The following is a 26,980-nucleotide window of genomic DNA, read 5'->3' as shown; positions in this document are numbered from 1 at the left end:
ACCTGTTTTTTTTTAAATATGTTAGGTTGAATATGACCTTTTTTTAAATATGTTAGGTTGAATATGACCTGTTTTTTTTTAAATATGTTAGGTTGAATATGACCTGTTTTTTTTAAATATGTTAAGTTGAATATGACCTGTTTTTTTTAAATATGTTAGGTTGAATATGACCTGTTTTTTTTTAAATATGTTAGGTTGAATATGACCTGTTTTTTTAAATATGTTAGGTTGATTATGACCTGTTTTTTTTAAATATGTTAGGTTGAATATGACCTGTTTTTTTTAAATATGTTAGGTTGAATATGACCTGTTTTTTTTTAAATATGTTAGGTTGAATATGACCTGTTTTTTTAAATAAGTTAGGTTGAATATGACCTGTTTTTTTTTAAATGTGTTAGGATGAATATGACCTGTTTTTTTTAAATATGTTAGGTTGAATATGACCTGTTTTTTTTTAAATATGTTAGGTTGAATATGACCTTTTTTTTAAATATGTTAGGTTGAATATGACCTGTTTTTTTTAAATATGTTAGGTTGAATATGACCTGTTTTTTTTTAAATATGTTAGGTTTAATATGATCTGTTTTTTTTAAATATGTTAGGTTGAATATGACCTGTTTTTTTTAAATATGTTAGGTTGAATATGACCTGTTTTTTTTTTAAATTTGTTTGGTTGAATATGACCTGTTTATTTTTAATATGTTAGGTTGAATATGACCTGTTTATTTTTAATATGTTAGGTTGAATATGACCAGTTTTTTTTAAATATGTTAGGTTGAATATGACCTGTTTTTTTTTAATATGTTAGGTTGAATATGACATGTTTTTTAAATTTATGTTAGGTTGAATATGACCTGTTTTTTTTAAATATGTTAAGTTGAATATGACCTGTTTTTTTTATATGTTAGGTTGAATATGACCTGTTTTTTTAAATTATGTTAGGTTGAATATGACCTGTTTTTTTAAATATGTTAGGTTGAATATGACCTGTTTTTTTTTTAAATATGTTAGGTTGAATATGACCTTTTTTTTTAAATATGTTAGGTTGAATATGACCTGTTTTTTTAAAATATGTTAGGTTGAATATGACTTGTTTTTTTAAATATGTTAGGTTGAAGTTGAATATGACATGTTTTTTTTAAATATGTTAGGTTGAATATGACCTGTTTTTTTTAAATATGTTAGGTTGAATATGACCTGTTTTTTCAAATATGTTAGGTTGAATATGACCTGTTTTTTTTAATATGTTAGGTTGAATATGACCTTTTTTTTAAATATGTTAGGTTGAAGTTGAATATGACATGTTTATAACAAAAAAGAAATATATAATTAACAATGTAAAGCCCGGGAAAAAATCAACGAGCGTACAGTGTGTACTGCTGATTATATTTTGAAGCTTGCAAAGTTTAGTTTCTATGGGAACTTTTTGTCTCTGAGAATAAACCTTTTTAAATTATGCAAGCCGAGTTTTTATCAATAATACCATATACAAGTTAGGAAAGTTAAGAAAGAAAAAACTTTATATATTTTTTTTTAGGCATTTATACCTACAAGTGTTATCAAACCAATATTGGCAGGCAATCATGCTGTAAATAAACATTTAAGATGAAGGGGGGACGATCGTCTGTGACTTATACTTCATATCTTTTTATATTCGTGCAAAAACCTGTCTGCCTATATTGCGGTCTTTGAAAAAACAAAACTTTTAAGTTCTTCAAAAGTGTAAACCTTTCTAACGATCTAGTAGATCAGTCACTCGTTTATGTTTGATAAGTGAGTCTGTTCTTTGTTTTTGTGAACACATTGTCTACTAAATGTTTTAGTGAACACAATGTCTACTAAATATTTTTTTAATATTTAAAGCAATACATAATTGAGAATCATTCCTAAAAATATTTATTGGATAATTTTCTTTCCTATCATGAGCCTTATCTTAAAGAAACATACATGTGGCACGGGCTTATCGACTATTGATTCGATTCATTTCTTTCAAGAAACAGATCAACATTAGATAAGTGCTCGTCAAGGACGGGAAGACAAATAAAAAACACTCGACATCTTGATGATTATCATTCAAGAACTGCCAAAGAAATACGTCAAGCTCACGAAATGGGATGTGCACAAAATGGAGATAATACAAAAATATGAACTTATAAACTCATTGCTTTTTTTATGCCATGTATCCTAAAACACTAGAATTACCCACCGGCTACGTCCGTTGATTTATTTCCAGGCTATATATTGTTTACTTTTGCCGGGACTCCACCCCCCCCCTCCTTTATAAAACTACACAAGTGTTAAATGTCAGTGTCAGAAAGAATGAAAATGTTTTAAAAGTTACAAATGTTAAATATCAATTTGAAGTTTTCTAGCTTTAGACTTTTATCAACAAAAAACAAACAACTTTGAAGACAATATCTCCTTTATACAAGTTATAGAACGGTTATTTAGATCTTAATAACTAATTTAGAACATTTAAATAAGAAATACCTACATTATGCAACATAAAATAAAATATATAAAAAATTAATCAATTTTTATTTTAAAAAATCACAAACGGCAGGTATCGAGCTTGTACTTTGGCAATGTCAGCTTTATGTCCCAACTGAGCCATAGCTACAAATGTGTAATTATTCTTTTGTATAATTCTATTATAGATCTAGAATTTAATCTAGATTTGATTTACGTAGAAATATAAGAAAATCTAAGATAATCCACCAATAAACTGAAAACATTAAATTTAATTTAAAAAAAAAGTTTTCTGTTCATTTCGGCTGACTACGCTGTTTTTTTTTAGCCAAATTCAAATTTATTTTTATTTTTTTCTTGAAAAATTATAACAATGAAGTTCCAACTAGATTTTCTCCCGTGTGGCCAACGAGTTAGTCATTCTGTTATCAGCCCTATACAGCAACTGTTCAATGTCTAGGAAATCTTTATGTAAATCCATGTCCAGGTTTCACTCCAATCCAGGTTCCATGAAGTTGTGAAGTTGTAAAAAAAAAGCATAGTAGTGAGCTTGTTTAGCGTATCATAGTAGTGAGCTTAATTAGTGTGTCATAGTAATGAGTGTCGTGCGCGCGTGAAGTTTTCTTTTTGTGTTTTAATGTATAGGTAGTAGTTTGTATTAGGCGCATTTTGTTGTCTAGAATATTATGTATGTGTATGTTTACGTTACCCTTAGTTCCCGCAGTGGAGAGAGTTTTATTTTTGTTAGCTGGTTTTCTGTTTCCCCGTTTTAACGGTACGGTGTTAGGCTTGGGGCTATGGGAAGAGTGTCGCCTTCTCGCCATTGGAACCGTGTATTTAGCTAGCGTTGTTTGTGGTGTATGGCGCTGCTGTTCAGTATGGGCGTCGAAATGGAGTGTGCGTGTGAAAGGTGTGTTATTTGAACAATTATTAATGCAATGTTAACCACCATGAAATTGATACGCTTGGAAATATCTTATTAGTTTACAATTATTTATTATGAAATATTGTTTAATTTGAACAATTATTGTTTCATTGATAACGTTTCAGTTCGATGACTTTTATTCGTCGTTCATTTTGTCGAAGATTATACTCTTTGCTTTGATTTCTAATGTTCCGGTGGGAAAGAACCCGGGAACTCAATGCAATTATATCCACCCCTAGTTAAGTAAGCAGCAAACCCACCTGACAGTGAGCTTCTTTAGTGTGTCATAGTAGTGAGCTTGTTTAGTGTGTCATAGTAGTGAGCTTGTTTAGTGTGTCATAGTAGTGAGCTTGTTTAGTGTGTCATAGTAGTAAGCTTGTTTAGTGTGTCATAGTAGTGAGCTTGTTTAGTGTGTCATAGTAGTGAGCTTGTTTAGTGTGTCATAGTAGTGAGCTCAGTGCTGAGTTTGTTTACTGTATCATGGCACTGAATTTGCTGAGTTTGTTTACTGTATCATGGCACTGAATTTGCTGAGTTTGTTTACTGTATCATGATACTGAATTTGCTGGGTTTGTTTACTGTATCATGGCACTGAATTTGCTGAGTTTGTTTACTGTAACATGGCACTGAATTTGCTGAGTTTGTTTACTGTATCATGGTACTGAATTTGCTGAGTTTGTTTACTGTATCATGGTACTGAGTTTGCTGAGTTTGTTTACTGTATCATGGCACTGAGTTTGCTGAGTTTTTTTTACTGTAACATGATACTGAGTTTGCTGAGTTTGTTTATTGTATCATGATACTGAGTTTGCTAAATTTGTTTAGTGTATCATAGTGCTGAGTTTGTTTACTGCATCATCGTGCTGAGTTTGTTTACTGCATCATCGTGCTGAGTTTGTTTACTTTATCATAGTACTTAATTTGTTTAGTGTATCATGGTAATGAGTTTGTTAACTGTAACATAGTGCTGAGTTTGTTTACTGTATCATGGTACTGAGTTTACTGAGTTTGTTTAGTGTATCATATATAAGGCTTGTCTTCGAGTCCGAAGATTAGTGAGGAATACAGTATTTCCCGTGGCTGCGCAGCTCCAGCTGTGACCTACATATTTTGCCACATCCAGGGCAAGCATAACCATTGTCCACAGGTGGTCGATTTAGATTTTCTTTTCGTCGTCTGCGTTTGTCCTCGGCAGAAGATTTTCTTTTGGTCTCAAATGTGTATCCCGCGGCCTTCGCGAGTGACCTTTAACTGTCTCGTTCCGACGCCGCATGCAGCCAGGTGCTCTCTTCTATGTCAGCCAAGGAAAGTTGACGCCTAAGCTGGTCTTTGAAGCGTTTCCGTGGGGCGTCTCTGTTACGTCGACCACCTTTTAGCTCACAAAAAAGACTGCCTTTGGCATACGTTCGTCTCCCATACGGGATACGTGCCCTGCCCAGCGTAGCTGTTGGACAATAAGAAGTCCTTCTATACTGTCCATATAGACGTTCGCAAGGACATTGCTGTTTGTAGTGCGGTCCTGCCACCGTATGTCCACCTAGATACGTGAAGTGGTCTACCACATTAAGGGGCTGTCCGTTTACTGTGATCCTTGGGGCTGAGTATGTTTCATTGGGTGACTTCTGAAACATGACTTCTGTTTTCGCGAGGTTCATAGATAGACAGTAAGAGGCGGCAGCGTATGCAAATTCGTTTACCGCGTTCTGGAGGTCATGTTCATTATGAACTAGCAGGGCGCAATCATACATAGAGAAGCTCCGTTATGACCATCTCCTTTGTTCTTGTATGGGATAGTAGACGCCGGATATTGAACACATTGCCGTCAGAACGAAACCGGATGTAGATGCCTTCATGCCTTCGCTGCCTCATTTGACCCAGCATTACGCCAAAGAAGATAGCGAATAGAGTAGGGGAAAGTACACAGCCCTGCTTCACGCCATTTTCTATTGGGAAGTGATCAGAAAGGGCACCATTGTGTCTAATCTGGCCTCTTTGTCCCACGTGAAACTGCTTGAGAATGGATAGGAACGTAGGTGGGCATCCCAGCCTAGCCAAAATCCTCCACAAACCATCGCGACTGACCGTGTCGAGGGCCTTGGTGAGGTCCACAAAGGCAGCGTACAGGTTTAGGATTTGCTCTTAGCATTTTTCTTGTAGTTGTCGCAGAACAAATATTATGTCAGATGTACCTCTACCAGCTCTGAAACCACATTGGCTTTCAGATAAGACATCGTCCACTAAAGAGTGGTTTAGTCGGTCGAGTAACACTCGAGCAAAGATCTTTCCTGCTACTGACAGAAAGTGTATTGCCTCGATATCGTATCATAGTACAATAATAAATGGTGTATTTAAGTTGTTATGATGAGACCAACAAAGTAAGAAGACACTTTAATCTAGCTACAGAGATATACTTAAATTGACTTACTAGAGAAAATAGATTCACAACGCTACAAATTGCCTTGGAAAAGAGAAAAGCGCTGGCAGAAGAAAAACGCCAGAGAAGAAAAGCAAGGCCGATGACACTAGCTCCAGCTGGAATAACCTGCTCAGTAAGCAGCCAAACATACTGGGCTCACGTAGGTCTTACCAGCCATATGAGGAGGCACAAAACCCCAGTGCAAAGTCCTCAGGCCCCTGGATGACAAAAGTGGTCATGAAAGAACGTTATTAGGAATTCACATAGAGCAGGCTGGAAACTCATTCAATCCTATTTACAATGCATTAAGTTCCAACTTAGTATTAATTCTGGTCAATGTCTCACTTTTCGGTCAATGTCTAATATTCTGGTCGATGGATCGCATCACTGGTCAATGTCTTATATACGTGGTCAATGTTTCACATTCTTGGTCAATGTATCACACTGTTGGTTTACAACTAGAGTCAATGTTTCGCACTTGTGGTCAGTATCTTACGCTTATTGAATATTGAAAATGTAGGCCCGTATGTCTATTTTTATTAATGAATTTAAAATTAAGACACTAACTTAAACTTTATCTTATATAAACTTTGATCTTATATATATATATATATATATATATATATATATATATATATAAGGGGTGCACCGGATAGTCGCTCCGGCTCCGGAATCTGCCGAACATCCGGCATTTTTTACTATCCGGTGCTATTCGGCTCCGGTCGGATATCACTACCGGATAGTAAACCGGATAGTAAAAAATACACCTATTTAATATGCATAAAGTGGACCTCGTTCCATTAATGTCTGTTGTAGAATGTATTAATCTTTATACTAAAACAAAATAATGTGCTTAAAAATAGAGCCATTATGAATATGCACCAAACATCGTTTATTATAAAGACAAGGCGTGTTAATAACTTAATATAAATAGAAATGAAACTTTACATCATAAATGCGCTTTACATACAGAGCAGCAATGGCTGACACTTTTTTCAATTTGTCTTGACCTTTGAGTAGGTTAGTTAACATGTTAAAATGCTACATTCCTTGACTATGTCATGCTGACCAGACGTCTGTCTAGCTGTGCGGGTATATCTCCAGAGGTAGAGATGAACAACTCTCACCCCATTTTATTTGTTTAGTCCATCACATTGGGTTTTTTTTATAGGCAGGTGACCACAAGTTAAATACGATGGACGTAGGTTTAATGTCAGCGTATTGACACTCTCTAGAGGTCACACCTTTCGAGGGAACTGAGTTTGTTTATTTAGTAGTTAATCATTACTACGGGGTCTGGACTACCATAGCCACACCTCTAAGGTAACTAGGAATAGGTATATTTCCAGATGAACAACTCCCTCCCCTTTTATTTGTTTAGTCCATCACATTGAGTTCATTGATTGACAGATGACCCCCAGTCAGATACGATGGACGTAAGCACTCTCTAGAGGTCACACGAGGGAACTATGTTTGTTTACTTAGTAGTAAATCTTATTGGGGGTGGGGGGGGGTTGGACTGGACTTCAAGCCAAACATCTACACGGGTATCCGGACAAAGAGTTTGCTTATTTGGAGAAAAATCTTAATCACGTGGTTGGGCTAGAGGCCACACCTTTTCAAGTGTGCCGAGTTACTTGAACATAAGTCTCAATTAGTAAGCTGGACTAAAGATCACACACACCTAAACGAGTGACCTTTAGCTACACAGAACACTAACCGCGAGATTATATAGCCCAGTAAGCCAGTAACTAATTATTTTGTAGAAGACACGACTAGGGCTATCTTTAAATGGAGAGCTAAACACCCCCTACTCTTTATTTTATTTCTTTGGTCCTTGACACCCAATTTATTGATAGACATTGACCATTTTTAAGCCAGAATGAAAAAACACAACGTGCTAAAAAGGATATTACACTGTCAATAAATATTACGGTTAAATAATTTTTCTAACGTGTTAACTTGAATATTACACCTGCAGTTAAGTGTCTTGATTTGATAACAATATTCTTAATAATTTGTGACAGTCAATTAACTCCTTGTTATTACTATTTTGTTTTACTTAAGATGCGTACTTGGCCACTGTGTATCAGGCTAGGACGACTTTTACACACCTAACATCCATAGGCTTACTATCGTTCCCTTTTGTAACACTTACTGACACCACGAATAAAATAATTAATAAGTAATAATTAAGGAAGATGTTTCTAACATACGTTCTTTGCATTTAATATTTCTTACGTACGTTCTTTGCACAATAAAATAAAACAAAGATGTGCATGTTTGCGTGAGTGTATTTTTTTGCCTTGTATTAAAATCTTTCGAAAGAAAGCTAATTTCATTGTTTAATTCTATTGACTTAATAAATAACGGAAAATCTTACAGTAAATTTTGAAATCGCATAAAATAAATTAAATAATGGTACCTCAGTTAGATCTAGCAAACAAAGAAACAATATGCTGGAGCGTAAAAAAAAAACCTTGACCTCTAACTAGTGGACGGGTATAATTTATCTATATGCTTGACTGACCATGCCAATGTGTTATCTTTTTTGACTGACACCCAACTCTATTGCGTGCGTATGCTCAAGGAAAAAACAATGCTTGATAGTTAACACAAACAACTATACACACTACACTAGGACTACATGTGTAGGCTCACTAGGTATATCTGACCAGGTTGTTGGTCTGAAATTCATGAACACACACATCCGACCACTATACAAGGCAGATTGCACTTTACTTATGAGATTAACATTATTAACTAGTTAAATATATACTAACATTATTTACATTGACCTTCCTACACACATCCTTTACAGTTGGTGGCATCGTACATACACAGACACACTCATGCTATACATATTTTTAGAAATACTGTTAAGCTTGAATAAATCAATCAGTATTAGAGTTTAAAACAATAAGGTATATAAAAGGAAAAAAAATTAAACCAACCAATATAGGTATGTTATTTAACAGTTTCGTTAAATGTTCAGCAACACAAGCTATTAACAAGACACTTAGATATCCGGCTCCGTCCCCGGCCGAATATCAAATTTTACTATCCGGTCATATCCGGCCCGGGCCGGATATCAAAAAGTACTATCCGGTGCACCCCTAATATATATTTATATCATATATGATATATATCATCTTATATCAATTTATTCCGATATAAATGTATTCCTGAAATAATTTTGTATCTGATATAAACTAATTAAACTTTATCTGAATATCGTAAACAATGTTCTCGTTAAGGTTACAGTATTTTAAAATGAAATGAAAAACATTTTCTTTGTTATCAGATGAAATGTATTCAATATCTGATGGAAGAAGCAAAACAAGTTGAATAAATGAAGCAAAAGTATCAAGTTTCTGAAGACATGAACTGAAACCTTGCAAGTGTTTTATCCCAGTAACCAGAGACGTACTATTCAAATGTGGGAGTGTATGAAGGGAAAAAAAGATTGAGAGAGAGGGCAGGAAAGAGTCAGAAAATGTTACAAGAGGGAATGTGAAAGGAGAAATGAAGAGAAAGAAAGTGAGGTGACAGTGAGTACCAAAGAAACAAATATTTTTAACAAGTCAGGGCTCACAAAAACCTTCCTTTAGGGAACAGTACCATAAAAATGAGAAGAGGCAGACAGAAGAAGAGATAGAAAGACAACATAAATAATGGAAGGGTCTGCCACTGAGAAAGATTCTATTCAAGGCGAAAGATAGTACAACAGATTCAAGGATAGGTGAAGGTGAAAGTAAAGAAAGGAGAACATGTATTTCCTGACAAACTATTTCATATGCTTCACGATATGGAGCATGGCCAAGCCATAGGTACACTAGATTCCACCCAAGTTTAGATGAAAACCCCAAACGGGCATAGATCTAAGGGTCAGAGCCATGAGAGGGTTGACATTAGTTGAAACTTAATCTTCCATATATTTGCGTAAAGAAAGTTTTCTCGCTGCCTGTTAGCTCTCAGGTGTAAAAATGTCATAAAATGGGTCATTTCCATTTATATATATGGCTCCTTTTGTCTCGAAAGGCAATGGATGCGCCCAAATGAGTCACTGGTTTTGGCTTAATCTTGAGACGGGGCAGAATCTGGTGTGGCTAATCAAGCCTATTCTAGAACGGCAAACTTTGCCACAATTCATACATGTGTATGCCTCTGATTCCGGTCTAGCGGAGATGGCAGCTTTCTTTTTTTTCCCTCTTGATTAAAGCCGCTTCAATACTTTTGTTCTCAGCGGGGGTTGTCCCAGCACGCACAGTCTGTCTCCATGCACTCCGGTCTTTGGCTATGTTTTCCCTCATACTTTCGCTGATGCCTGTGGCTCTCATGTCTCGCTTGCAGACATCTCTATATGTTAGTCTTGGGCGGCCCTTGGGTCTGACTCCTTCCACAAGCTCAGCATATAAGATATCTTTCGGGATTCTACCATCTGGCATGCGGGTGACAAGTCCGAGCCAGCGTAATCTTCTTTGTGTCAGGAGAGCATACATAATGTTCATATTGGCCAATCTCAAAACTTCCTGATTGGAGACATGGTCCCTCCAAGATAAGCCCATTCTGCGTCTCAGGCAGCGCAAGTGGAAACTATTCAATCTGTGCTCTTGGTACATGTATGTTGACGAGCTTTTACTGCCATAAAGGAGAGTGCTCACAACACAGGTGTTGTAGACTAGGATTTTGGTCGCTGTGGTCAATTTATCATTTTCCCAGACGCGCTAGGAGAGTTTTGCCAATGATGTGGTAGCTTTTCCTATCCTTTTTGTCAGCTCGATGTCTAAATCTAGGTTACTGACAATTTTTGAACCCAAGTAGGTAAATTCCTGCACCACTGAAAGGGTGTGGTTCCCAATATGTATTATAGGTATTTCTGCGACGTCTTGTGCAAGGATTTCGGTCTTGGAGAGACTTATAGTAAGGCTAAACTCTTGACAAGCAGCTGCTAAGGCGTTCGCTAGCTTCTGTAGACCTTCTTGTGAATGAGATACGAGTGCCGCGTCATCTGCAAACAGCAGCTTCCTTATCAAGATACGACGTCTTTTCATTTTGGCTTTAAGACGTGCCAGGTTAAAGAGCCTTCCATTGGATCTGGTATGGATATATATTCAGTCTTCCAGTGATTTAAAAGCACTGGTTAGTACGACTGAGAAGAAGATGCCAAATAGTGTAGGGGCCAGTACACATCCTTGTTTGACACCGCTCTTGATGGAGAATGGCCTGGAGGAAGAACTTTTAAACTGAACAATGCCCTGCATATTTTCGTGAAAAGCTGACACTAGTTTTCTTAATTTATTAGGGCAGCCGATTCTCTCTAGTACAGCAAACAGACCGCTTTTGCTAACAAGGTCAAGGGCCTTGGTCAAATCAATAAATGCTATGAAGAGGGGCTGCTTTTGTTCTCTGCTCTTCTCCTTTAGCTGCCGCAGACAGAAAATCATATCTTGTAGATCTACCTGCCCTAAAGACACACTGCGACTCTGGATAAACACGTTCTGCCAGGATCTGTAATCGCTTTAGTAATACTCTAGCAAAAGCCTTTCCGACTATGCTAAGTAGTGAGACGCCTCTATAATTGTTACAATCAGAGCGGTCGCCTTTATTTTTATAAATTGTAACTATGTTGGAGTCTTTCAATTCTTGGGGGACCATTCCTTTTTCCCAGCACAAGCTTAGCAGTTAATGGAGTGGTTTGATTAGGGCATGTTTTCCAGCCTGAATGACTTCAGCAGGAATGTCATCTCCTCCAGATGCTTTCCCATGTGCAAGCATGTCAATGGCTATGCTCAGCTCCTTTACTGAAGGCGTTTCGTCTAATTCCGTCAAAACTGGAAGTGATGGGAAGTTTGAAACACCATTTGGTGAGATGGCGTTTTCAATCTGGTAAAGTTCTGCATAGTGTTCTACCCATCGCTCCATTTGCAGCGCACGATCGCTGATAATTGAGCCATCTTTTGACTTGAGCGGAGCACACTTGCTGGTGTGGGGTCCAAAGGCTTTTCTCATGCCCTCGTATAGTCCTTTTATGTTACCACAGTCGGCACAAGATTGAATATCTTCGCATAGCTCCTGCTAGTATTTGTTAACACACTGTCTCGCTACTCTCTTGTTACGTGCAGCTCTGAGCCTTTTTAAGTTGCTTGGGGTGGGATCCTTATTGTAGATTAGCATGGCTGCTCTTTTGTTAGTAGTGGCAGTTTCCATCTCTGATTTGCTAGCTCCAAACCAGTCTTCGCTTTTCTTGTTTTTGTTTACAAAGATTAGTGATGATGTTTGGTAGATTGTATCACGCATAAACATCCAGCTTTTTTTCTACATCAGTCACAGAGAAATTTTTAAAAGCTTCCTCTAATTTCTTCTCAAATTCGGTGCAAAGATCAGGATTTTTTGTGCTAGTGGTATTCAGGCGTGATTTTCTTTTTCCCTGTGATTTGTGGATTCCAAAGAGGGTTGGGGCAAGGACGCATCCTTGTTTAACTCCGCTGTTTATAATGAAACTTTCGGAGCAGGCACCGTTGAATTGCACTGTAACCATCATATTTTGGTGGAAAGAGACGATTACATTTAGTACCTTGGGTGGACAGTCTATTATCTGTAAAATTTTAAAGAGACCATCTCTGCTGACTAGATCGAAGGCCTTTATCAGGTCAAAGAACGCAATATACAGAGGCATCCTTTGTTCCCTGCACTTTTCTTGAAGTTGGCGGGTGGAGAAAATCATGTCAAAACCGTTATGGTAGAAATGAAAGCAGAAATGATATTTCTTCCTATTTAAAAAAAAAAGGCAAAGCTATAGCAAGAACATTCCATGAGCGAAGCCAAGAGATATTTCAGATTAAAATCCCTTCCAATAAAACAAATCTAAAGGAAAACTACCGTCAACAAATACCGTGAGAGTAGTTCAAAAAAAAAAGGGGGGGGGGTAAAAATAACCTTTCACGATAAAATAAAAGCAACGCTACAATCACTAAATTTCATGAGCGTAAGGAAAAGTTTTTTTCTGCTTAACCTCCCTCTTTTCACACATTGATTTGTTTTCTATCGGTCACTGCGCTCCATTAATGAAGTGCAGCGAATGCAAACAATTTTTCAAAAGAAGAGTAGCAGGATATTGCTCTGTAGACACCTCAGAATAGGCATTTTTAGCTTCAAATATAGGAAATAATGCTTGGCGCCAGGGATACGCTCCGCACTCCACTGGGAGAGCGATGTGACCCAGTGGCTGGCAAGGATGGGTAATCTACTGTCCTTCCACTAACTCCAGAAAAAAAAAACTTATTCTTTGGCAGAGGTTCACAAACTTTTTCAAGCCATACGATTTTTGCAGACCCTAGTGACTTGTTCGGGCTTTTTGTTGAAGAATGCAGTTTTGAAGGACATATTCGGCTCAGGTGACACTCCACAAGGGCAAATTTCACTGGTCCCAAATTTCAGCTTCCGGAGCATGTTTTGTCTCATTCTGTTGTTTTGGTTCTCATGTGAAAATTAGAGGTTGGTCGAATCGGAATCTATAAATATTAATCCCTTCATGGCTCAAGAGTTTGAACTTGAAGTAAAGGAAAGATCACTCTTTTATTTCTGCAAGTCAAACCTTACAAAAAAAAAAATGGGGGGGGGGGGAGGAACACGTAGTATTCACCCGTCAAAAAATAGCAGGGCCGGACTTAACCGTTGTGCCCAAGAAGTCATGGCTAGATCTATCTTTTTTATTTCTACTCCACGTAGTTTTTACTGCGAAAATAAGAGGGGGGAGGAGAACAAGTAATCTACTCTGTATTCACCCGTCACTAAATAGCAGGGCCGTTGTGGGTCCCTATGTGTAACGGATTTCGCGGGGCCCAGTTGGGTAGGGATACGGATAATATGTGAAATTTAAGAGTTTCTATTAGAAAATACATTCGTCTTTGCATTTTATTCATTTTTACTACGTATTGAACTACTTTAGAGACCTGCGTGTAGCGAAGTCATAGTATATCATACAAATTTTATTTCCTACATAGGTCACGCTCAATAGCAAGAATTACCAAATGTTTCAATCTACCTATGAGAATTGTTGACCTCAAGTAATTCTTCATTAGTTTGAGGCGCGAGAAGCTTATTTCACCAGATTACACAATTACGGGTAATGCATAATGCCGTTTTTTATTTATCGCGCGTAGGATTGGCGTTTTCCATATTGAATGACACCCCAAAATGACAATTTTTGTCTATATATTTCAGAAGATTTGTATGAGTTTTCAAAAGATTGTTAATAATTTCCGGAGATTTCCATTACGTTTTGCAAAATTATTCATTGAACCAGACAAGACACGAATTAATTTTAAAAAATTAACCAATAGGGTTTGTTGGACTAGTCCGTTTCGTTTCTTTGATTAAAAAGTATTGGGTAGGAAGTCGCTTTTTTCCCTATATATCTTTGTATTTTTCAGTTCTCTTTTTAAATTAAACTGACATTATTATGCTATAATTTTAAGTGTACCTGATAGAGAAAAAAATTCTGCACAAAAATACGGATAGTTGGGATATAACCCGATAGAGGCTATAAAAAGAAAAGACCTGAAACTAGCGCGTGAAACTACACATTTACAGTACTTTATTTCATGAGTATTTTACCCAAGATCTGTGGGGTTTTTTTAGGACTAGCTTATTTCATGGCTTTCCCGGCATTTTCCGATACACAATTTCATACACAAAATAATTGTTGAAAAAAATTGTAGTGATTTTAAACTTTAAATGATTACTTAAAAAGGTGTTACTCTAATCAATTTTGAATATTCTTTTGTTATGAATGTCACTGTTTATTTTGTGTCTGTTCTAGTTTCTTAAATTTTTCTTGAGTAAAGGGGTCGTTTTTCTCCTAATGGGTATACCTGATTTCTCCAAGCAGCCTTTGTAAAATATTGGTCCTAAATAATGCTATGTTTATAAAAGAAAAATCGCATAGCTGCATTATGATGAATGTACGTGTTAGTTCAATATATTTTATATTACTAGGTAACTATAAATAACCGCATAAATAGACATAAGTTTATTTTTTTTTATGTTAGATAAAGTCATATGGCAAATTTTTGTTTATATCCTAATTCTAAAAAGGAATAATAATAGAATTACACAGTAAAAATAATTACTAAGTTTTTCTTTTAATTGTTTTGAAAGTCTAACTGAGTTTGTGTTTTTGCAGATGTACACAAGCTACACTATGAGTCAGTCCATCTCTTCTAATTGTTTAGAAATGAGTAAAAATGTAGGCTTCGATATTTTTAGCCTGAATTTAAGAAGTTACAAACTTCAAACAACTAATATATTGCCTCTTCCATAAAACTTTGTACTTATAAAATAAATTTATCCAATGCTCGAAATCCTGCTTGTATACTTAGGCCCTATTTAAATCGATCCGGTATCAATGTATTAAGTAGCAATAACCCTGCAAAAAAAATTAAATGAAAGAAGATTGAGATATACATATATTTTTGTGACGGTACGCACCGGTACGGGGTACCGGCACCTTTTTTCAATGTCGGGAAAAATTATTACTTTTCTTGTAATTCAACGTTAATTGTTAATTTATTATTAGTTGAAAGTTAGGCAATCTATCACTGAGTACCGGAGCCTATTTTTTATTTTTACAAAAAAAAAGCACTTTATACAATTTCAGCCGACATGCCGTATTATTAAAAACACCTCTATGTGAACTTCTCAATCATCTAGAGTCTTAGACAGTCATTATTTTAGACTAGATTTAAGTAGAGTCTAGACCTAGATTTAGTAGGCCTATTATTATAAAAAAAAATAAATTATAATAATCAGTCATTATAGACATCATTCGCAATTATATTATTAGGTCTAGGCATTGAAAAGTAAATCTATTAATAAACTATAATAGATCTAAGTCTAAGTACTAACTTACTAAATAAGTCATTATAAGTAGAAGTATTATAATGAATATTGTATAGATCTAGATTGACTAGATTATAGATAGATCTATAGATAGATCTCTAGTTTAGTAGATTAAGTATAGAGTATAGTAAACGTATAACAGTATTATTAGATCTATGTCTTATGTCTATATCTAATAATCTAATAATTAAAAAAACTTTAGTCTTTATTAATATTAATTTTTTCTAATAAAAACTGACTATAGGCATAGCATAGGCTAGACTCGGCAATCTAGTCTCAAGATAGAATCTATGCTATTACTAGATCTATTCGATTTTTATATATAGATCTAGACTAATATTAGATTATAGATCTAAATATACTAATGGAGAGATGATATGAGGTGTTAGCAAATAGCGTTGCACAAGAAACAAACCTGGGTTTTTCTAAACTCTAATACTTGGTATGTAATAGTAAAACAGCACCTACCTAAATAAATCGTAACTAGCAATCAAAAACCTATATTTATTGTACTATATATAGGTCTGTGGTTGTATTTTATATAGCCTTAGTAACTTCTTCTATAGAGAAATGACTTTTGTAATTTCTTTTACTGAAAATTGGGCTATTCGCGTCTGACACATATATAATTTTAATGTTCAGCAACAAACCCTATTAGTTAATTAATTGTTGCTGATTAATTATTTTGTTGGATATCGAAAAAAAGGGGAATAAATGCTATTTAATGAAATATGTGGATGCATATATGGATTTAATCTCCTTATTACACGGTTTGACACTTTTTTTTATTCCACTTTCCATTTTCGGATCAAGTTGACATTTTGCATAACTATTTATAGTCGCTGTCAAGACACGATTCAATCCTTTAGTAACTCATGAATTCATTTTGTTTCAGATAGCAGAATGAGAGCTAAACGTTGCAATTTTCAGATATATGACAGTAATTAGCGGTTCTTTTCCTTAGATAAGCTTTGTTTTTAAAAAGTATTCTTTTTTATATTGCTTGTTATTGGCATATGCTTGAGCTATTATAGATATAAAAAAAATCCACGAAAAAAAAAAACCTGAACAAACCATTAAATGAGACATAATCTCCGTAGCCACAAATAGTTAGCTTGCAAACCTTTAACAACGAAAACGTTTCCAGTGTGTTTCAAGATTGTATGTACTACATAGTAACTAGCATTTTGGTTTCAACTTGAATTTTATTAATAAATGATATAACTTAAAATGTGGCTTTAAATTACTTTTTTTTTTACTATTCGACTCACTGATTATAAATTAGTTTTAAAAAACGTGAAATTTGAAGTTAATGAATTTTCAAAAATGAAATATTACTAAAGCAGGGCAAGAGTTGTGTGTTCTACTTCTTTCCACTAGAAAAGAGCCTTGACTTGACTAGCAGAGTCAGAATAGGAAAAGTCTTGGTTTCTTCAAATCCGAAAATCACTCAAGTGTTCAGGTATCGAACGTTGCTACGTAGACTTATTTGTGACCTACATATTTTGTCAAAATTAGATGTAGACAAAGGTGTTGTCTACCTAAGACTAGAGACTTAGGCCTAATAACCAGCTTACAATTTATTGAATAGGTTATTACAGAAAGTAATTATTTGGCACCGTTTTATTTTATTGTAATTGTTGTACTTAATAGGTGGATGTCCAGTTGTCTACTGGACTGAACACTCATTGTAATCCTTGACATTGTCTCGTGACCCATACAGAGCTGAAACAAATATTTTCTTTCCATACTTATTCGTTACTAGATATTGAGAATCATCCCCCCCCCAATTATCAAGAACCTATTGTCATCGCAAGACTGATAAGAAAAAATAAATGCTGTGTAAATTGAGCTTGGACTTAAAATCAACTAGTTTGTTTACTGGTGTATTACGTACTTCAATGAGGGAAAAAATAGTTGGAGATAGCATTGTTTGACGAACTGTTTTGTTCTCTCCCTTTTACAAGACTTTGTCATTGTATTGCCAACTCCAAAATCAAAGTCACTGACGGTAAATCCTGTGTGTGGTTCATTTCAATACGGAAGTAATTGAAAGAGAAGTAAGAATTGACTTTCGTTCTTTTCAATCGTACATTCGTTGTCTTCCTTCTACTTTCTGGAAATAAATCGGTTTAATATCAACTTACGGTACATTGTCAACAAAAGTCCTAGTGACTTTAGAAAATGAGTAGGTCCATTTGTTCCATATTCATTTAGACGTTACTTTAACGTAGGCCTAAATTAACTTTTCATCTTCCAACTTATACAGCTTATCTAATATAGTACATACTGTTCATAAAATACAAGAGGAGGGGGGAGGTCGGATTACCGAAAACGTCGGATTACCAAAGGCTAACTTCAAAGAATTTCACCGATATGTCAAGAAAAAATCTATATTTATTTATGGTGTAATAATCAAGGATATAAAACCAACAAGAAACTAATAATCTATGTATATAATTCTCTTCTTCCATCAAAAGTTTAAATCGGGTATGGAGAAAAAATCACTCTCTTATTTCTGCGGATAGTCCACGAGAAAACACAAGAGTAGTGTTCACACTACGGATGGCTGCCTGAACGCAGGACTGTCGTTTAAATTTATCAACCCTGCCCGCTCCCATCTCCCTTTGTTCTGTGGAAGGTTTGGACTAGAAAGTAAACTATCTTTAACTCTGACGGAACATTCAAAACATTGTCAAACATTTTACAAACACAAAACAGCAGCGCCGGACTTAACCATTGTGACTTAGAAGTCATGGAAAGAGATTAAGTAATCTGCTATGTATATATATGTAAATAGCAGGGCCGTACTTAACCATTGTGAGGCCCTATGCGAATAGGATTTCGCGGGGCCAAGTTTGGGTAAGCGGACAAAATTTAAAAGAGTTTGTATTAGAAAATAAATTCTTCTATGCATTTTATCCATTCTTAACTACGTACAGAATTACTTTACGAACCTTGCGTGTAGCAAAGTCATAGAGTATATCATACTAATTCTGTTTCCTACATAGATCACGCTCAATAGTAAGAATTACCAAATATTACAATCTATCTAAAGAGTTGTTGACCTGAAGTAATTCTTCATTAGTCTGAGGCGCGAAAAGCTTCTTTCACCAGGTGACACAATTATGGCTGATGCATAATGCCGCGCGTAAGATTGGCGTTTTCCATATTGAATGACACCCCAAAATGACAATTTTTGTCTATATATTTCCGTATATTTTAAGGACTTTTTTGTATATTTTGCAATTTCGGAGATTTCCAGGAGCTCCTGGTAAATTGACAGGAGGGCGCTGGGAATCTCTTAAGTTATACAATGGTTTAAATTAATAATGTATACACATTGAATTAGAGCAGGTCCTATGAAAGTGCGGGTCCTATGAATCCATATATATATAATTCTCTTCTTCGCTCAAGAGTTTGGACGAGTAGAAGAAGTAAAGGAAAGATCACTTTTTTATTTCTGCGGATAGAGTTATCCCACGAACTTTACGAGCCTTGCGTGTAGCGAAGACTTACAGTGTATCATGAAAATTTTATTTCCTACATAGATAACGCTCAATAGCAACAATTAATGAATGTTTCAATCTATCTACGAGAATTGTTGACCTCAAGTAATTCTTCATTAGTTTGAGGCGCGAGAAGCTTCTTTCACCAGATTACACAATTACGGTAATGCATAATGCCGTTTTTGTTTATCGCGCGTAGGATTGGAGTTTTCTATATTGAATGACACCCCAAAATGTCAATTTTTGTCTATATATTTCATGAGATTTGTATGAGTTTTCAAAAGATTGTTAATAATTTCCGGAGATTTCCATTACTTTTTCTTATATTCTGCAAATTCAGGAGATTTCCTGGAGCTCCTTGTTAAAATTATATTACAAGTATCTAGAAACTACATAACATGATTTCAGCTCCCATTAAGTGTACAATCTGTATCCTAGAAATATAAACGAACTACAGTAGCCTAGACCTTTGATTCTATTTTTAAAGTCTCTAACAACGTTTCATTCTACGCAAACAATCTGATGGAATCTTTCAAAACGTTTTATCTTCAGCTGATGTACAGGCTACATCGTCACCGCGTCGGATTGCTGGCCTGCACTTCACCCTTAATCAGTCAACCTACATATGCCTTTTATATTTGGGGGCCTCGTTAAAAAAACTTCATTTATAAATGATTATAATGAGCAAAAAAAATGTAAATATCTAGACAAAATAAATTTCTGGCTAGTCTAGACATTAAAACATTTCAGAAATGATTTAAGACTTGTGTAGCAAAAAAAAAATCTTGAGAAAGTGTAGAGAAAACCAGATAAAAATGGAAAAATAATTCTTTAAAATTACATCATAGTAAAATTAATTATAAGATATTATGCGTCAGGCGTTTAATCATACATTTTATAAACATTTCCATGTGTTTGGTTAGACAATCCAGCCTTGTATTTTGATAATACGAAATATCAATCTATGTAAACGTTGTTTTAAATGCTATTTTAATTAGCCGATAACTGAATATTTCAAACTAAATATATATATATATGTCTCCTTAAGATATAGATTAATTAAGTAACATTTATGAGGTTAACGATATAAAAAATGTAATGATTGCATCATATTGTTCCATTTTTAACAACATACTAGTTTTTAAATCTAGGTCAACCAATGAACAAAACAATTTTACACTTTTTATACTGACCTATAAATCCAATAGCGAATGCGCCTATATACAACACGATAAGAAAAATATTGAACGGGTTGTCATGTGAAGTGATCAGTGAATCTTTCAACAATGTGTATTCCTGAAGACGGCAATTAAACAATGAGGCATCAATATGGATAATTAACATATACATGGGCTATCCGACATAATCATTGAAGCTTTGAATTCTATTTATTAATAGACTCTAGATAGCAATGTGAAGCTAAGTGGTGAAACAATGATGCAGACATATCACATATATAAAGGCAGCACTAATAAATAGTTCGCTTTTTTATATTTCTGGTGAACAGAATATAGAAAGTCTTGATGAGCTATGCATTTAAAAAAAATAGAAGATAATTTTGTGCACAATTAAGCGCTGTAAAATCCAATGTCAAAGCTCTTACGAGTGTGGTCACAAAGTCAATTTATTTTTTTAGTTGGCAACAGTCATCTTTCAATATCGCTCCCAATATTTTATTTATTTCCCTGTAGTTATGCAGGTTACCTTATATGGCTAGGAATTTCTTCATATCGCCTCTTCTTTTTCTAGGTTACCGAATTTTGTTGAAACGATGTGGACCGGATTTTAAAAAATTGAAATACAAAGGTAAGTACTAATATTGCATGTTAGAATAGTGCAGTGGCGTCACTAAGGGGGTAGGGTGCGGTCGGTACCGGGTGACACCCATTAGGGGGGTGACACCCAAGTGGAAAAATGCAATTTGCAATAACTAACAATTTTAAAAAGTTTGTGTCATTGGCTAAATATTGGAACATGTTATTCACAATTAATAAATATATCTTTGTGCATTCTTAAAATAAATATCAGTGAAACATATTTTAATGTTTTATTTATTTCGGACAAAATATCCAAAACATTACATCACACATTATATCACAAACAAAACGTGAAAGCTTACTTTCAGCTGTATACTGCTTTGATTTTACAAATATTTTTATTGAATCTATTGAAGTAGAAGCTACTTACTTGTTTCCTAATACAAGGATGTCAACCAATAATCACTGTTTATCAAATGCCGACATTCTTAAGGCATAAAATATTACAAAACCTTATATGCCATTAATGTAAATTCCGCAGAAGTGGAAAGTAACTAAGTGGTAATTGAGATTTCTAAAGATGATGATATAATTTCAGAAGTTGATTTAAAGAAGCTCTGGCCAAGATGAAGGAAATGTTATAATAAGTCAGTCAAATGATAAAAACTGCAATATTTTAGGGTATTGTTCTTCTTGACATGCGCCTCATTCACATGAGTTACGAAGATAATTATTCAGAGCAAAAGGAAAAGTACGCCAGTTGTCGAAAGATTAGTTCTATCAGAGACTTATAACTGGAATTAATTAGTCACTTAATAGCATAAAATTTTGTTTCAACTATTTTCATCCAATTCTATAGAAATGAAATAGAAATGTGTTACTTAATTTAATGGGTGGCGGAAATAAAGTCTGAAATTGGAATATTAAAAGACATATGAAAAATATTCCTCTGGATTAGAAAATAAAGGCATCCGGCTATACAAACAAATACAAGGGAACTCATTGCTATAAAAGATTTTAAAAAATGTCCTTGATATGATAATAATAATAATAATTTTATTTATAAAGCGCTGTTAACAAACAAAATGTAGGCTCAAGGCGCTGTAATAACATTACAAACACAAACACGACAATATAAATACAAAACTAATCTAAAAAAGTTTTAAACAAGTAGGTCTTAATGTTCTTCTTAAAAGTGGTATAGCATGTTGTCTGTCTGAGATCAATGGGGACTGAGTTCCAAATCTTTGGTCCGTGCACTGAAAAAGCCCGTAGACCGTAGCTTTTGTCTTGTTTTTCTAAGTACTATTCGTGCGGCGTTGTTCTGTATACGTTGCAGTTTGGCTATTTTGTCATCAGGTATACCTGCTAGCACGGCGTTACATTAGTCAAGGCGGGAGAGTATGAATGCCACAGCTAGCGTTTTTGTTGACTCCGTTGTTAAATATGATCGGATCTGGCCTAATCTACGCAGCTGCAGATAAAGACCCTTGCAGAGCTGATTTATGTGTGGGTCGAAAGATAGTGTTGAGTCAAAGAAAACTCCAAGATTCCGCACTACGTGGACATAAGGAAGCTGGCAGTTCGTAATAAAAAGAGAATCTGTGCTTTCGACTTTCGAGACGTTGTTACGAGTGCCAATCTTAATTATTTCTGTCTTATCTTCGTTCATCTTGAGATTATTTTCAACCATCCAATTGCTCACCCTTACAACGGTACTACTGATTTTCTCTGCCAGATGCGACACCTCTGATGGTACTGAGGAATCGTATAACTGTGAGTCATCGGCAAAGAAATGGTATAGGATGCCGGTTGGCCGTATGACACCGCTGAGTGGATATGTATACATAGTGAACAGTACAGGGCCTAGAACTGATCCCTGGGGTACTCCGTACTTCAAGAGTAAGCTTGTTGATTCTGTTCCGTTAACAACGACACTTTGGGTGCGTTCAGTTAGGTAGGATCCAAGCCATTTTAGGACGATTCCTGTTAAACCAAAAGTGGCAGAGAACCTGGCCATCATAATTTCGTGGTCTAGCGTATCAAAGGCTGCGGACAAGTCCAGCATGGAAAGAATTGAGATGTGGCCTTTGTCGGAATTGTGAAGTAAGTCGTTTAGTACTCTGACCACTGCTGTCTCTGTGCTTCGGCACTTCCTATATGCAGATTGAAATTCTTCCAAGAGACAGTACTGTTCAAGATGAGGAAGAATTTGCGCTAACACGATGCGCTCTAGGAGCTTTGACAGGAAGGGAAGATTTGATACTGGGCGATAGTTTTTTAGACATTCCGGGTCAAGACTGGATTTTTTTAATAAGGGCCTGACAAGTGCATGCTTAAATTGCTGTGGTACAATGCCTGAAGTCAGTGAAGAGTTCACAATGTTAGTCATTGTGGGTACAAGCTCATCTAAACATTCAAGGAGCAAGGAAGTTGGAATGGGATCAAGGTCACATGACTTATTTGGCATCTTTAAAATAGTACTTTTGACATAATCTTCAGATACAAGCTGAAACTCGCAAAAAGGAGAATTTTGAAAGATTGGAGAGTGGTCAAGCTGTGATGAGAGGGATGGCATGTCATTTCTGATCTGCTCAATCTTCCCTATGAAGAATCTATTGAAGGAATCAGGAAGTTCAGATACTGGGATAGATGACGGCAAACGTTCGTTATTTGCTCCCCCTAACATTTCAGCGGTGATCCTGAATAGCTCCTTAGAAGAAGAAGTTTCAATTTTTTGTCGAATATGACTAGCTTTTGCGTCTCTTATCATACGGTTAACCTTGTTTTTTTCTAGGATATATATTTGTCGATGTATCGTCAGACCTGTCTTTTGGAATGTACGTTCGGCACGTCGGCGAATAAGTTTGGCAGTCTTTATGTCTTCCGTCATCCAGGGTGCAGATGGCCTAACTGAGACTGTACGAGTGACAAGAGGTGCATGGCTGTCCAGTAACTTTTTCAAGCAAAAACTGTAATTGCTGAGAACGTCTGTGTTGCTCTATTGCAACAGCAAAGAGGTCACGTCCATATGATGGAAATGTCAACAAAGTGCATTACTGAAAGTACATCTATAACGTTGAAAAGTTTATTGACGTTTTGGCAAACAACGTTTAAGTCAGAGTGACTGTAAGCATAACAAGTTAGCGGAAAGCGTTATTGAAAATGCTCTTAAAAAAAAAGCATTGTGATTCAATAAAAAAATTAAACCAAAAAGAAAATGTCAGACGAGCCATCTTAAGATGCCGGACTTACTATTTAGAAGCAAGTTCCCCTTTCAAACCTTGCGGTCTATACGGCAAATGATGTAAAGGTCATATGTTTCTGTGGCCTACGGTTAACGAGGTTTTCTTGTGGCCAGTACGACGACCAACCATCTTCACTTTTGCCCAACTAATGTCAGGTATCCATTAGAGCTGGGTGGATTTAGAGGCGACTAAAGATCCCGAAATACAAAAATCACAGCCTTCACCAGGATTCGAACCCGGTCTTTATTTCAATAACCAACGAAGTATTGTAGATGTAAGTTCCAAAATTATTCACGTCTTTGAAAATATAAATTGACAGTGCACGATGCATATGTCACTAAGACCGTTAAAGAATATATCCGAATCATTTAACAAAGCCTTCCACTATTTCTTATTATCTTCGTATATGTGGCGTTCCGCAAGGTTGTTAACGCCGGAAGTGGTAATGGTTTTAAGCCCATCGTTACCTATAAAATGCCTCCAATGGCATGCGTCGCAAATAGCCTCTGACAACCAGTCCAACTCCTGGCCTGGAAATGTGGTTCAGTTACTGAGCCTGGCGGAACCGTTACCACAGACAGGAGAAGGGGCAAAGGCGAGCAACTGGCGCCTAAACCAGTAAGCTTCGGGCAGGAGGGGCTCGTTAGCCTTGGGGGAACTGCTGTGTGGACGACATCGTTCCGACCATAAACAATGCCCAGGCTTTCATCTCACTTATTCAAAGTCCTAACCCCCCCCCCCAAAAAAAAACTGGAGAGGACACTCGAGCTTCGCCTTTGGCGTCAGCCAAACACGGGAAGTGGCAGTCAACGGTCATAAGCTCAAATGCCAGTGTACCAGTCGACATGAAGAAAAAAAAGAGGAGCTCCACTCTTAAACTGGGCACCCTCGCACCAAACACTGGCACCAACTAGAGCTAATCATGGTAAGACAAAAGTGCTTAAATTTGTCAAGCTTACCAGGTCTTATCACAGTGCAGACTGTGACACAGATCACTCCTTGGTATGTTGTAAGATCAATCTTCTCCCCAAAAAAATCTACCACACCAAGCAGATTGGAATACCCCAATCGGATGTAAGCAAGATATGCCACCTGATCTCCAGATACAGTTTGCGTAATCTTTTGAACGCGAGTATAAAAATGTCTTTGGAAATACAGCAACAGAAAAATGGGAACACCTCAATTCCACCGTACAAAAGACTTCCCTGGAAATCTTTGGAAGAAAAATTAAGAAACAAAATGATTGGTTCGACTCTGAATCAGCTATTTTAACACCTGTCATCAGGGCAAAGAGAGATGCACTCGCTACTTACAATGCAAAACCTACCCAACGCAACCTGTTAAATCTGAAAGAAGCTAGAGCCAATGCACAGAGGACAGCAAGGATCTGTGCCAATGAATACTGGGTAGAGCTCAGTGAGAATATTCAGCTCGCAGCCCAAGTGGGCAACATAAGAGGGATGTAAGAAGGAATAAAAAGGCTCTCGGACCCTTCCAAAACAAGTCAGCACCTCTTAAATCAACCACTGGGGAAATTATCACAGACAAGTGCCAATAAATGCACATGAACATCACTTTGAGCTCTACGCCACAACAAGCTCAGTCTCTGACTCAGCCCTTAAGGCTATCATACAATTACCCACAATGAACAAGCTAGACGAAACACCCACACTGTTAAAGCTCAACAAATCCATAGACAACATTGCTGCCCGCAAAGCACCCGGATCTTCTAAAACAATGCAAAACTACTCTAATCCAAACTCTACACGAACTGCTTTGCAAATGTTGGCTAGAAGGTGCTGTGCCACAAGACCTGTGCGATGCTAAAATCGTTACACTGTATAAGAACAAATGTGCCAGAAGCGATTGCAACAATTACAGGGGAATCTCCCTCCTAAGTATTGTAGGCAAAGTCTTTGCTCGAGTGATACTTCCCAGGCTACAAAAACTCGCTGATTTGGTCTTTCCAGAATCACAGTGCGGCTTTCGCTCAGGAAGATTCACGATTGACATGAGTTTCTTCATCCGCCAACTCCAGGAAAAGTGCAGAGAACAAAGGATGCCTTTGTACATGGCGTTTATTGACCTGACATAGGCCTTCGATCTAGTCAGCAGAGATGGCATCTTTAAAATTTTACAGATAATAGGCTGTCAACCCAACGGTGCCAGCTCCGAAAGTTTCAGTATAAACAGCGGAGTTAAACAAGGATGTGTCCTCTTTGGAATACTATTTTCACTGCTAATCCTTAACGCGTTTGACAAATCCACCGAAGGCATCCATCTCCATTCCAGATTTGATGGCAAACTCCTAAATATTGCCAGACTGAGGGCCAAAACTAAAATCAGAACCACCCTTGTAAGAGATATGTTATTCGCGGATGACGCAACGGTAGAGACACACACGCAAGAGGAACTTCAGTCACTAATGTCCCGCTTCTCTCAGGCCTGTAAAGAATATGGCTTGACTATTAGCACGAAGAAAACAAATTTTATGGGACCACCTGCTACAGCACCACCCTCCATCCTCATAGACGATAACAAGCTGGACGCCGTAAACGAATTCTGCTATCTGGGCTCCACAATTAAAGATGACCTGTCTCTAGAAGAGGAGATTTAAAAAATGCATAGGGAAGGCTGCCTCGACCTTCGCTAGACTCAGGTCAAGAGTTTGGGAAAACCAAAAGCTAACTTCGGTGACCAAAATGGAAGTTTGCGATGTCTCCGTAGGATCTTGAAAATCACATGGAAAGAAA

The 26,980-nt window shown here is 36.4% G+C and overlaps 1 protein-coding gene across 3 annotated transcripts in view; it reads right to left on the bottom strand.

The window, feature by feature from the left end:
- Positions 1–26,980, bottom strand: part of LOC106079159 (trissin receptor-like) — a 155,401-nt gene that overhangs the window by 68,723 nt on the left and 59,698 nt on the right. For all 3 annotated transcript variants that reach the window (XM_056010938.1, XM_056010937.1, XM_056010936.1), the window contains exon 4: positions 20,416–20,518. In XM_056010938.1, the coding sequence (XP_055866913.1) occupies positions 20,416–20,518 (103 nt within the window). The remainder of the gene's footprint in view (positions 1–20,415; positions 20,519–26,980) is intronic.

This window comes from Biomphalaria glabrata, chromosome 14 (assembly GCF_947242115.1).
Source record: "Biomphalaria glabrata chromosome 14, xgBioGlab47.1, whole genome shotgun sequence".
In the NCBI taxonomy this organism is placed as follows: Eukaryota; Metazoa; Mollusca; class Gastropoda; family Planorbidae; genus Biomphalaria; species Biomphalaria glabrata.
The sequence above is the reverse complement of the archived record's forward strand: the minus strand, read 5'-3'. Positions and strand labels throughout refer to the sequence as shown.